This window comes from Prionailurus bengalensis, chromosome E2 (assembly GCF_016509475.1).
Source record: "Prionailurus bengalensis isolate Pbe53 chromosome E2, Fcat_Pben_1.1_paternal_pri, whole genome shotgun sequence".
Taxonomy (NCBI): Eukaryota; Metazoa; Chordata; class Mammalia; order Carnivora; family Felidae; genus Prionailurus; species Prionailurus bengalensis.
Genome location: NC_057352.1, coordinates 10,811,720 through 10,825,420, shown reverse-complemented (window position 1 = coordinate 10,825,420; position 13,701 = coordinate 10,811,720). Strand labels below are relative to the sequence as shown.

The 13,701-nt window shown below is 49.0% G+C and overlaps 1 protein-coding gene across 3 annotated transcripts in view; it reads right to left on the bottom strand.

The window, feature by feature from the left end:
• Positions 1 to 2,580: 2,580 nt before the first annotated feature.
• The window catches only part of PRKD2 (protein kinase D2), a 46,845-nt gene continuing 35,724 nt past the window's right edge, over positions 2,581 to 13,701 (bottom strand). For all 3 annotated transcript variants that reach the window (XM_043600456.1, XM_043600455.1, XM_043600457.1), the window contains 4 exons: positions 11,005 to 11,103; positions 7,310 to 7,577; positions 3,365 to 3,450; positions 2,581 to 3,047 (listed from right to left, as the gene is read on the bottom strand). In XM_043600456.1, the coding sequence (XP_043456391.1) occupies positions 2,835 to 3,047; positions 3,365 to 3,450; positions 7,310 to 7,577; positions 11,005 to 11,103 (666 nt within the window). In that variant the 3' untranslated portion in view covers positions 2,581 to 2,834. The remainder of the gene's footprint in view (positions 3,048 to 3,364; positions 3,451 to 7,309; positions 7,578 to 11,004; positions 11,104 to 13,701) is intronic.

The window sequence follows — 13,701 nt, the reverse complement described above, 5'->3', positions numbered from 1 at the left end:
TTTCTAATTTCTGGCCTCAAACTTAACAAAACTAGTGGCCAAGATCGAAGCAGTGGGATTATCCAGGATCAGGCCTGAGTAGGCATTCTGTATATTTCCCAATGTGGGTCTGTCATTGGGGACGGATTTGTCTATCTGTTGTCTACCCTCCTGGGCCTTGGACCAATCAGTTTTATTTTTATTAAAAAAATTTTTTTTAATGTTTATTTATTTTTGAGACAGAGAGAGACAGAGCATGAACGGGGGAGGGTCAAAGAGAAAGAGACACAGAATCTGAAACAGGCTCCAGGCTCTGAGCTGTCAGCACAGAGCCCGATGCGGGGCTTGAACTCCCAGACTGCGAGATCATGACCTGAGCCGAAGTCGGCTGCTTGTTTAACCGACTGAGCCACCCAGGCGCCCCGGACCAATCAGTTTTAGAGGGAGAAGCATTCGAGATGGAATCCAAGAGACACTCTCCAATATTATCAGCTCGAATTATGCCTCAAAGGTATTCTCATTTATCTGGAGATCCTCATTGAGATTCATCTGAACTTCTTCTTTTTTTTTTTTTTTTAAGTTTCTATTTATTTTGAGAGAAAGTGTGTGTGAGTGGGGGAGGGGTGGAGACAGAAGGAGAGAATCCCGAGCAGACTTCATGCTGTCAGCACGGAGCCTGAGGCGGGGCTCGAACCTAGGAGCCATGAGATCATGACCTGACCCAGAATCAAGAGTCAGGCACTTAGCCAACTGAGCCACCCAGATGCCCCCCTCATCTGAGTTTTTTTTTTTATTTTTTAAATGTTTCATTTATTTTTGAGAAAGAGACAGAGTATGAGTGGGGGAGGGACAGAGAGAGAAAGAGAGAGACACAGAATCCAAAGCAGGCTCCAGGCTCTGAGCTGTCGGCACGGAGCCTGACGTGGGGGCTCGAACTTGTGAACTGCGAGATCATGACCTGAGCTGAAGCCGGACGCTTAACTGACTGAACCACCCAGGTGCCCAATGAACTTCTTTAAATCAAAGAGCCGTCGCTCTGGATTATCAACAGTAGCCAAACTATGGAAAGAGTCCAAATGTCCATTGATGGATGAAGAGAAGAGAGGGAAACAAACCACAAGAGACTCAGCTGCAGAGAACAAATCACGAGTTGACAGAGGGAGGTGGGTGGGAGATGGGCCAGATGGGTGATGGGTACTAATGAGGGCATTTGTGCTGAGCACTGGGTGTTTTATGTAAGGGATGAATCACTGAATTTCTACTCCTGAAACCAATATCGCACTCTATGCTAGCTAAAATTTAAATTAAACAAACAAACAAACAAACAAACAAACAAACTGAGCCTGGATGGCTCAGTCGGTTAAGTGTCTGATTCTTGACTTCGGCTCAGGCCGTGATCTCACAGTTTGTGAGTTCGAGCCCTCATCTGGCTCTACGCTGTCACTGTGGAGTCGCTTCGGATCCTCTGTCACCTGGCTCTCTGCCCCCTCCCACTGGCGCTCCCTCTCTCTCTCTCTCTCTCTCTCTCTCAAAAATAAATAAACACTAAAAACATAGTCTGGGTGACAATGAGGAGCTGGAGGGCAGGGGTCAAAGATGGAGCGATGTTCCCTCTGCCTACAATCTCAGGACCGGGATGAAGCTTGAGAAGTTAGCTCCGAAGACCGGCCTTCCCGACCACGAGGCTCGCTTGAGACTCACCCAGCCATACCCACTCTGGGTCTTCACTGTCCTGGGACGGGTCTCTCTCTCCGCTGGATGGTGAACCCCCTGAGGGCAGAGCCTGGGCGGTCTCAGTCACCACTGTGTCCCCAGCATCACCCACCACAGTGTGACAGACAGATGGATGACCCAGTGAATGAACACATTCTGTGCGTAGAGAAGTCACCGCATCGGTTTAAAAGAAAATACTAGGGGCGCCTGGGTGGCGCAGTCGGTTTAAGCGTCCGACTTCAGCCAGGTCACGATCTCGCGGTCCGGGAGTTCGAGCCCCGCATCGGGCTCTGGGCTGATGGCTCGGAGCCTGGAGCCTGTTTCCGATTCTGTGTCTCCCTCTCTCTCTGCCCCTCCCCCATTCATGCTCTGTCTCTCTCTGTCCCAAAAATAAATAAACGTTGAAAAAAAAATTAAAAAAAAAAAAAAAAAGAAAATACTAAATATTGCGCATCAGGTTTCTACTCCCGACCAGACTTGCGCTAACTGCATTGTTCTTATCAGTGGTTGTGATTAGTAGCAATGTCCCCAACCAAAACAGTGGATCAAACAAGCCATGGGGTTACTTTGCTCCAGACCCTCCGAGCCTCCAGTCGGGCTCCTGCATCCGTCCTCCCCTCCGGGCTTACTCCTTCCTTTTCGAACTCTTCCTGCTTTTCGCTTCCCCATCCTCCTGCTCCCCTCCGTACCTTCCCCCTTCCAGGCTTCCCTCCTGGCAGTCCTCCCTCCAGGTTTCCCACCCCTGTTGCTCCTTCTTCCAAAAGTCCTCCAGCTTCCAGCCCCCTCGCCGCCACCTCTCCCATCCCCCCCCACCCCACCCCCTGTTAGGAAATATCCTCTTTCCGGGTGAACTCCAGCTCCGTGAACAATAGACTCATGATACGAGAGTGCGGTGTGGCCAGAGACTCAGGCCATGGGGCCAGAGAGGAGTTCGTTTTAATTGCTGGGGAGTTCACGTTGCAAGTAACTACACCCCTCCACGGACACCCGCCGTGCTCCTCCCCCGGGGCGTGCGCCATCCGGTTTGGGCAGGAAGCCGCTTCTCCTTAGATGGAACAGTTCCATGAGATGGTGCGGGAGGGCAGCTCTCCGGGGACGGGAGGACAGCATCATGGGGCAGCCAGGGCGGGGGGCACGGGGCCTCAGAGGACGCTGATGCGCTCGGCCAGCCCCTGCATCTCGTGGTCCTGCGGCGGGAGGGCCCCACCGAAGTCCCCATCGGCGGGCAGGCCCGGCCCGGGCAGCGGGTGCTCGGCCACGAACTGCTCCCAGCGCGCGTCGTCACTCTCGTGCGTGATGTACCGCTCGCCCATCTTCCCCTCCAGCTCTCGGAGGTCCAGCCACGTCTGGTACTCCTGGGCCCCGGAGACCAAAGGTTAGCAGGCACAGAGCACACAGCGCCCGCACCTTAACCACCCCGCGGGGGACCGGCCGGGTACCAGGGAAGGTGAAGCCACGCCCTTCACAACCCGCCCAGCCAATAGAAATTCAGCTCCACCTCCTTCTACAGCCCAGCCAATGGGAACCTCAGCCACGTTCGCGAGCCACGGAAAAAGTACCTGCATCCTTCACCACCCGCACAGCCAATAAGCCATCTGGTTCCTCCCCTTACCCCAACCCAGCCAATAGGACCTCCCTCCCCCTTCGCCCTCAGCCCCGCCCCCTGCATCACCTGTAACCAGGGGTGACTGAGAGATTTGTCCACGCTGTAGCGCTTGCGCATCTTCACCTGCAGCAGGTTGTTGATGAGGTCAATGGCTGCACGGGAAGGAGACAGTTCAAGTCCTGCGCGCTGAGGGGCCGCCCCTCCCCTCCAACAGGCCACTCCAGCCTGCGTGCCTACCATCCGGGGCCTTCCCTCTGCATGGCCCCGGTGGCTTTGAAGCCTCACCTGCACCACTCGCTCACCCACCCGTTTCCTCATTAAATTACCATTTTGCCCACCCCTCCTCCGACGTTGCACACACACTAGCTCCTATATCTCTTCACCAAGACTCTCCCTCAGTTTCCCCATTTCTAGGTCACCTTCATAAGCTTTGTCATACAGAGGTGCATACAGGAACACCTGTACTACTCCTCGCTTAAGATTTTTCTTTAAGCATATACAGTGGCATGGAATCTGGTCATTTGCAACAAATGGGTGGAAGAGTGTATTATGCTAAGTGAAATAAGTCGGAGAAAGATAAATATCATATGATTTCACTCACATGTGGAATTTAAGAAGCAAAACAGATGACCATAGGGGAAGGGAAGGAAAAATAAGATAAAAACACAGAGGGAGGGGGGCGCCTGGATGGCTCCGTCGGTTAAGCATCCGGCTTTGGCTCAGGTCGTATCTCCCGGCTTGTGAGTTCGAGCCCCGCGTTGGGCTCTGTGCTGACGGCTCAGAGCCCGGAGCCTGCTTCGGATTCTGTGTCTCCCTCTCTCTGCCCTTCCCCCACTCGCACTCTGTCTCTCTTTCTCAAATAAAACATTAAAAAGAGAGAGAGAGATGGGGCACCTGGGTGGCGCAGTCGGTTAAGCGTCCGACTTCAGCCAGGTCACGATCTCACGGTCCGAGTTCGAGCCCCGCGTCAGGCTCTGGGTCGATGGCTCAGAGCCTGGAGCCTGTTTCCGATTCTGTGTCTCCCTCTCTCTCTGCCCCTCCCCTGTTCATGCTCTGTCTCTCTCTCTCCCCCCAAAAATAAATAAATGTTGAAAAAAAAATTAAAAAAAAAAAAAGAGAGAGAGAGAGAGAGAGGCAAATTATAAGAGACTCCTAAATACAGAGAACAAACTGAGGGTTGCTGGAGGGGAGAGGGTGGGGCGGTGGCTAAATGGGCGATGGGCATTAAGGTGGACACTTGTTGGGATGAGCCCTGGGTGTTCTATGTAAGTGATGAATCACTAAATTTTACTCCTGAGACCATTATTATACTATATGTTAACTAACTTGGATTGAAACAAAATTTTTAAAAATATATATTTTTGTTTAAGCCAAACCATTTGCCCAAGACATACCGTGAAGTGGACAATGCAAATTGAAAAACAGTAAGCTGCCATCTGCGTAAAAGGGGGAAATAAAAGAATATAGATCCACATATTTTCTTGCACTATTTTTTATAACTTTTTTTTAAATAAAAGTTTGTATTTATCTACTTGGAGAGAGAGGCAAGGTAAGAGAGGGAGAGAGAGAGGATCCCAAGCAGGCTCTGCACTCTCAGCATGGGGGCTGACTCAGGGCTCAAACTCACGAACCGTGAGATCCTGACTTGAGCCAAAATCAAGAGTTGGACGCTTAGCCAACTGCGCCACCCAGGTGCCCCTATAACTTTTTAAAAAATGTTTGTGTATTTATTTTGAGAGGGGGAAAGAGAGTGCGAGCAGGGGAGGGGCAGAGAGATGAAGAGAGAGAATCCCAAGCAGCCTCCACGCTGTCAGCACAGAGCCCACCGAGGGGCTCAATCCCACGAACCAGGAGATCATGACCTGAGCCCAAATCAAGAGTCGACGCTTAACTGAGCCACCCAGACTTGTAAAAAGACTTGTAATAGCCATTGTCTTTGGGAAGAATAATAAAGGACTGAGAATTTTCACTATAGATCCTTCTGTATATTTAATATTTTTGAGAGGGGGGAGGAGCAGAGAGAGAGGAAGACACAGAATCCGAAGCAGGCTCCAGGCTCTGAGCTGTCAGCACAGAGCCCGACCACGGGGTTCGAACTCACGAACCGCGAGATCATGACCTGAGCCAAAGTCGGAGGCTCAAATGGCTGAGCCACCCAGGCGCCCCCCTCCCATTCTGTATATTTAAATTTTTGAGCCATGGGAGTATTTAAACAAAAATCGACAGCATTCGGTTTCACATCACTTCACTTTTTAAAAATTCATTTTTCAAGGTGAAAATGAAAATATTACATCACCCTGGTCAATGAAAATCCAAAGATCACTTGCCAGGCGCACAAAAATAAAACGAAAATAAAACAAACTTATTCGACGGTAGTCAGCCAGCGGTTTCCTGCAGAAGGCCCAGAGACCGGCCTGTCTTTTAGGAAAAGGAGAATTGGCGAGTGTCAGGCACTCAAGACAAGCCATCACTCGTCCAAGGCTGTCTCCTTGATCAGAAGCCTTGAAGAACAAGGCCTCACTGTGTGAACCCCTCTGAGTACAGGCCTTACCCACACGGCCTCCCTCACACATGGCCATCCACACCAGATTCACTCTTACTGAGACTTCTGAGTGGGTCCCAAAAGACCACGCTGAGGACCCCCCAGTATTACTCTAGCGCTCGAGAATGCACATTCTTATCGCTTAGTGCTTACCTGTCTCAGGCCCACCACTGCCACCTTTTTCTGCGCTAACCCCCACGGCACCCCTCCCCGGCCCCCACCCTGCCTGCTCCATGAGGCCACATCCCTCTAGGGCCCTTCCTTCCTCCACAACCTTCTCTTCGCAACCTTCTCCTCACGTGATCCCTTCTCTCCTATTCATCCCAGTATTCCCAGAACCTAGGACAGTCAGTGCTGGGCACATAGTAGGCACTCAGCAGGTAGTTGTTGCATAAACTGTTCTGAATAGTGATTGTCTTCTTAGCCCCCCTCGCATACTCTGTCTTTCTGAGCTCCCCGGCTCCGGGACCTGCCCCCTTGTTCTTACAGCCCCCTCACGTGCCCCAGTATCTTAGCCCCGCCGTAGGCGCATCCCCACACCTGGCTGGGGCCCCAAAGTTACAAGCCTCCTGGGGCCCAAGTCACAAGATCCAGTGTCACTACCCGGCCACAACGCCGAAGCCCCCGAATCCCACTGTCCGTCTGGGGCCTGGCTCCCCTCACTATGCGTCCCCCATTCCCACCCGCTTCTAGGTTCAGGTGACTTTGGTCCCAGGACAGGTCCTTCTGGACAGCTTCAGAAACCCTCCATGGCCCTGCCCCTCCTCTCGCCACGCCCCTAAACCAGTCCCCTCCATCGCTGGACCTGCCCCCTTGGCCCCAGGCCCAAGTCTGCCCGGCACCCAGCAAATGAGCTGCCCTCCGGAGCCACTGCTTTTGCAAGGCTAACCCTTCCGGGGTCATAACCCCAAAGCCTCCAGGCCCCAGCCAATGCCATGGGAGGAAGGATCTGCCTCTTCTGGCCACCCCAGCTGTTTGGTTTCCTCAGGTCCAGCGGTCCCTCTCCTGGTCCCGCCCTAGACCAGCCAAACCTCGCTCAGGCCCCAAGGCGCCGTCCGTCCCCCGCTTCTGGAACACTTCGTTTCCTGTGAACTAGGAACCAGGCCTGACTGGTTCCACACAAACCCCTGAGTCCCCGCCCCAAGGTTCCAGGTCCAGGGCACCTCACCTTTTAAAGGACCGCCCTCCTTACTCAGAGCCTGGAGCCTGTTTCCGATTCTGTCTCCCTCTCTCTGCCCCTCCCCCGTTCATGCTCTGTCTCTCTCTGTCCCAAAAATAAATAAAAAACGTTGAAAAAAAAAATCAAAATAAATAAATAAATAAATAAATAAATAAAGGACCGCCCTCCCCGTGGCCCCACCCGTCGCTAGGCTCCACCCCCATAGTTGTTTCAGGGCTCCACCTCTTCTGCGGCCCCGCCCCCTCCGGCCCCGCCCCCTCCGCGCCCTCCGCCCCTCGCCTCCGCCCACCTCCGGAGGAGATGCAGCTCCAGGGGCAGGCTGGGTACATGAAGGCGGCGTTCTGGATCTGGTCTTTGATGTCCTCATCCTCGTTGAAGGGGAACGTGCCACTGAGGCTGACGTACATGATCACGCCCACCGACCACATGTCCAGGGAGCGGTTGTAGCCCTGGTTGAGCAGCACCTCGGGCGCCAGGTAGGCAGGCGTGCCCACCACCGAGCGCCGGAACGACTTCTCGCCGATGATGCGCGCGAAGCCGAAGTCGCACAGCTTCACCTGCAGAGGGCGTGGGGTGGAGGGTCTGAAGGAGTGTTAAGGCTGCACCCCACCCAGGGTCCCCACCACCACGCCCCTCCGTGGCATTCCAGACAAAACTGAATGCTGGTTCAGATCCAAGCCTCTCCTCCCACTAGTCAAGTGACCTTGGGCAAGTGACTTCCTCTCTCTGTGCTTCGGTTTCCTCATCTGTAGGAGGAGGGGGATCAAACCCGCCGACCTCAAAGGGCCGCCATGAGGATTACGTGAGTGTATCCATCTAAGGCGCATAGGGTAATAAATGCCCCGTATGCCGTGAGCGCCTAATAAATGCCACCTGCTCCTAGGCTTCCGCCACACTGAGCAGGTCTCTTAACCACCTCGTGCCTCTGTTTCCTCTTTTGCACAACGGGGATCCTAAAAATCCCCACCTTAAAGGGTGGTTGTATGGACTGAGAATAAATACATGCAAAGTGCTGGGAGCAGTGTCTAGCTCAATGTGAGTTTCAAGATCTCAGGGGCAGGACCCAACTCGTCCCAGCCCCAGCGAGGTCATGTGTATCGAGGATGTTAACAGCAGCTTCCTCTCCAGCTTCCCTGGGGATTCAGTGGGACACCCGCACGTGAACTGCTGACCGTCAAAGCCAGCAGACAGCAACAGGTGTTCGCCCAACTTTCCCTTGATGGTGGAGGCAGTCTAGGGTCACGGACAGGCTGTGGAGCCAGCCACACCTGGGTTCAAGGTCCTGCCCTCCTTCCCATCAGTTCATAGGCAGCACCCTCTCTATGCTGCCATCTCTGTTCATGTATTGTTCCTCCCCTGCTCAAAATCTTTTCTATGGCTCACTATGGCTCTCCAGAGTCCAAGACCCTTGGAGCCCCAAGCCTCTGTTGCCTGCCCTCGGCATCAGCCACAGCCCAACCACTGACTCGATGTGACAGCCAGGCCACCCTGTCCTGAGATCCTTTTCCTTTTCAAAGATCCACCCTTTTCTGCAGATGTTACAATGGAATATTACTTGGGAGTAGCGAGCCATGCGGCGACATAAACGAGCTCTGAAAACATCTAAGTGAGAGAAGCCAGACACAAAGGGCCTATCTAGCGTTGGATATTCTGTTTACGCAAAACGCCCAGAATAGGCAAATCTACAGAAAGTAAATTCATGGTTGGGATGAAGGGTGGTGGGATTGGGGGATGATGGCTAAGGGGTACGGGGTCTGTTTTGGGGGTGATGACATGTTCTAAAATGGGCTGCACAACTCTGTGAATACACTAAAACCCACTGAATTGTATACTTTGGGTTTTTTTTTAAGTTTATTTATTTATTTATTTATTTATTTATTTAAGAGAGTGAGAGAGAAGGAGGGAGAGGCAGAGAGAGGGAGGGAGGGAGGGAGGGAGAGAAAGAGAGAGAGAGAGGGAGAGAGAGAGAGAGAGAGAGAGAATCTCAAGCAGGCTCCACACCGTCAGCACAGAGCTGACACGAACCATGAGATCGTGACCTGAGCTGAAATCAAGAGTCAGACACTTAACCAACTGAGCCACCCAGCCACCCCCAAACTGTATATCTGAATCAGTGAATTGTATCATGTGTAAATTGTATCTTGATAAAGCTGTTTAAAAAAAAAAAAAAAACTCACTACAGGGCCTTTGCACAGACTGTTCCCCCTGCCTGGAATACTTGTCCATCCAAAAAAAAAAATAGACTCTTGCTCTTTCTCCAGAGAGTTTTTCTCTGACCCTCCAGTGGGCTACATAGTTATGTGAGCTCACAGAACCATGTCAGAGAACTCATTACAGATATGACATTATCGTGACAATATGATCAACATTTGTTCTTCTCTCTGTGACTTGCACTGACCCATACGGTGGCCACTGGCTATTTGTGGCTACCGAGCCCTTGGATATGGCAAGTGCAATTGACAAACTAGTTTTTATTTAATTTTCATTAAATTTCCTACAGTTTTATGTATAAAAACTGTGTTACATCCTGTGTTACATCCCAGGCTGCCACTAACACTGAACTTCTGGAAGCAGAAGGAAACTACGGGGTTGACATAAGTTGTTTCCACTGGGAGTCAAAATCTTTTACCCTTCCAAAATAAATGTGAATGAGAATAATATCCTCTTTTGCTATTAGAAAAAAATATTCTAGACTTAGCTATTGGACAGCTTTTAAATATGCTTGGAAGCACTTGGATAGGTCAATCTACTTTTCCAACCGCTAATTTTATGAAATCTAAGCGCAAAATCAAATATTTATTTTTTTCCCAAATCAAATATCTCTGATAAAAATTTCATATCTGAATTGAGATGTCCTCTAGGTGTTAAACACACACCCGATTTTGAAACTTGGTATGGAAAGAAAGAATATTTCATTAATAATTTTTATGTTGATTACACATTGAAATGATAATATTTGAATATATTGGGATAAAGTGTATTATTAAAGTCAAGATCACCAGGGGCGCCTGGCTGGCTCAGTCAGTGGAGCATGTGACTCTTGATCTCAGGGTTGTGGGTTCGAGCCCCACTTTGGGAGTAGAGATAACTTGGGGCACCTGGGTAGCTCAGTTGGGTGAGCATCCGACTCTTGATCTCAGCGCAGGTCACGATCTCACGGTTCGTGAGTTCAAGGCTCGTGTTGGGCTCTGCACTGGCAGTGGATAGCCTGCTTGGGGTTCTCTCTCTCCCTCTCTCTCTGTCCCCCACCTCCTGCTTGCACACTCTATAAGTAAGTAAGTAAGTAAATAAAATCTTTAAAGTTAATGTCACCAGTGCCTGGGTGGCTCAGTCGGTTAAGTGCCCGACTTCGGCTCAGATCATGATCTCGTGGGTCGTGAGTTTGAGCCTCACCTCGGGCTCTGTGCTGACAGCTCGGAGCCTGGAGCCTGCTTTGGATTCTGTCTGTCTCTCTGCCCCTCCCCTGCTCAAACCCTCTCTCTTTCTCTCTCTCTCTCAAATATAAAGTAAAACATAAAAATAAAATAAAAATCTTGAATGTAATTGGCCACAGAGCCGTGCAGAATAAAGACTACATTTCCCAGCCTCCCTTGCAGCCAGCCATGACCACATGATCAAGACCTGGCCAATGGGATGCTAGAAGGCTCCAAAAGGAAGGGGGTGTGCCCATTTCCTCCACCCTGTTTCTTTCCTCCTTCTCCCTATTACCTTTTCACATGATAGGGACCATCATGACCCTTGAAGACTGACAACATCACAGAGAGGCCAGAACAAGACAGCCGGAGCCGAATACCTGACACTAAGAAACTGCTGTTTCAGCCTCAAAATGCTTATGCTGGACACTACATGAGTGAGAAACATCCTCTATTTTATTTAAGCCACTGTTATCTTGAGTCTCTGTGTCCAGTTGGCCTATTCATAAAAACCCCCACCAGCCTCCAGTGTTAGCTGGACTTCCCCAAATCAAGCTGGGACGTAACTGACCTGAGGAAATGGGTCAGCGGATGCCAGCAACACGTTTTCTGGTTTCAAATCACAGTGGACGATGTTCTTGAAGTGAAGGTGTCTCAAGGCCACCAGGATCTGAGGGGAGGAGATGGGGCCAGTAAGGAACATAGAAAGGTCCCTGCCTCAGATTCTGACTTCCGCGGCCAGCCCTCCAAACCCCATCCGTGCCTCTCTCTGCACCCCTGAAGATGTCTCCCCAGGACCGGGGGCAGGGGGCATTGGAGCTCCGAATGAGAATCTCAGAATCCCAAAACCATTACATCCGAGCTAGGAGTTGGATAATTCTAGAAAGGCTCAGCCGGAGCAGTGGGTTTAGGAAGATCCTGAGATCCTCTGGCATGTGATAAGCTCCTGACAAAAAAGAACTATTAATGAGGCTCCTGGCTGGCTCAGCCAGTAGAGCACATGACTTGTGACCTCTGAGGCCATGAGCTCAAGCCTTCCTTTGGGCCTGGAGTTTACTTATAAAAGGTGTGTGTGTGGGGGGGATGCTATTAATAAAGTAGCAGCCTTTAAGGAAGTACTATTATGTGACCCCCTTTTTTAAAAAGTATTTTTCATCCACTATATAATATATAATATATAATAATATATAATATATATAGTATATATATAGTATATATACTATACTATATATATAATATATAATATATATAGTATAGTATATATACTATATATAGTATATATACTATACTATACTATATATAGTATACTATATATAGTATATATATAGTAATATATATACTATAGTATAGTATAGTATATATAGTATATATATACTATATATATAGTATATATAGTGTATATAGTATATATACTATATATATAGTATATATAGTATATATATACACTATATATACTATATATATAGTATATATACTATATACACTATATATACTATATATATTATATATATAGTGTATATGTATACTATATAAGTATATTATATATACTATATATATACTATATTATATATATAATATATATAGTATGTATATATACTATATATATACTATATATATACTATATATAGTATATATATAGTATAGTATATATAGTATATATAGTATATATAGTATATATATATAGTATATACACATAATATTGGGGTGCCTGGGTGGCTCTGTTGGTGGAGCCTCTGACTTCGGCTCAGGTCATGATCTCATGGGTTGTGAGTTCAAGCCCCGTGTCAGGCTCTGTGCTGACAGCTCAGAGCCTAGAGCCTGCTTCGGATTTTATATCCCGCTCTCTGTCCCCCACCCCACCCCAACTCGCACTCTGTCTCTCAAAAATAAACAAATATTAAATATATATATATATATATATATATATAATATATAATGAAACAATACAAATACCAATATGATCTACATTTTATATCAAAGGCTAGAGCCAGCCTACCTAGGTGGAAAATCTGGCTCTACACTTCCTAGCTTGTGGCCTTGGGCAAGCCACTTTAACTCTCAGGGTCTCAGTTTTCTCATCTGTAAAATGGGGTAACAGAAGTACCCATCCTCAGGGGTTGCTGTTGAAGTTTAAATGGGTTGACGCATAAAAGGTGCTTAGGACAGGGGCGCCTGGCTGGCTCAGTTAGTGGAGGGCAACTTTTTTTTTTTTAATGTTTGTTTATTTTTGAGAGAGAGACACACACAGAGCATGAGCGGGGGAGGGGCAGAGAGCGAGGGAGACACAGAATCTGAAACAGGCTCCAGGCTCCGAGCCGTCAGCAGAGAGCCCGACGCGGGGCTCGAACTCACGGACCGTGAGATCACGACCTGAGCCGAAGTCGGAAGCTTAACCGACTGAGCCACCCAGGCACCCCTGGAGTGAGTGACTCTTGATCTCAGGGTTGTGAGTTCGAGCCTCACGCTGGTTGTGGAGATTACATAAAACTAAAATCTTAAAAAAATAAAACAAAAAGTCCCTAGGGCAGTATCTGGCACAGAGCAAGCACTATGTTGGCTATTGCTGTTGTTACGGGCAGGACATGGGCCCCCTCTCCACCTCAGTTTCCTCATCTGTAAGATGGGGATTAGAGTAATACCTACCTTGGAAGACAGTTGTGAAGCCTAAGCAAGCCCGTGAGTAAAGGGCTTAGCACAGGACTTGGGGTAGAGCAGACAAGAGGCGGAAGGCAGACATCTGCAGAGAGACAGAGAGAGACAGAGAGAGAGAAGCACAGACAAAGAGAAGAAAAGATGGGAGACCAGAAAGAGAAAGCAACCAGTTGCTGAGGGCAGGCAGTTCCCTCTCTCCACATGGAGTCTGGATAAGCCCGCCCCAGTAGGCTTCTGTCCACACCCCACAAGCCACCCTAACAAAGACACAGTGCTGGGGAGAGCGAGGGTGCTGGGTCTGTATAAAGGAAGCACAGCACAGGGGATTTTGCAACCAAGAGAAGAAGCCCTAGAATCAGGTGGGGGACCAGCCCGTGAGCAGGCCTTTCTAGGAAGGCTGTAAAACCCAGAAACCTTGAAAGGCAACATTTAACATTGCAAAAATTAAACTCTTAATGGCAAATAAAAGCCATGAATGAAAGGGAAAGGAAAACAAATACTGGGATTAAAAAAAAAAAATTGAACAACACAAGTGACAAAGATCCAGTGTCCGTCATATGCAAAGAGCTCTTACAATTCAATAAGATCAATCCAACTGAAAAATGGGCAAAGGGTA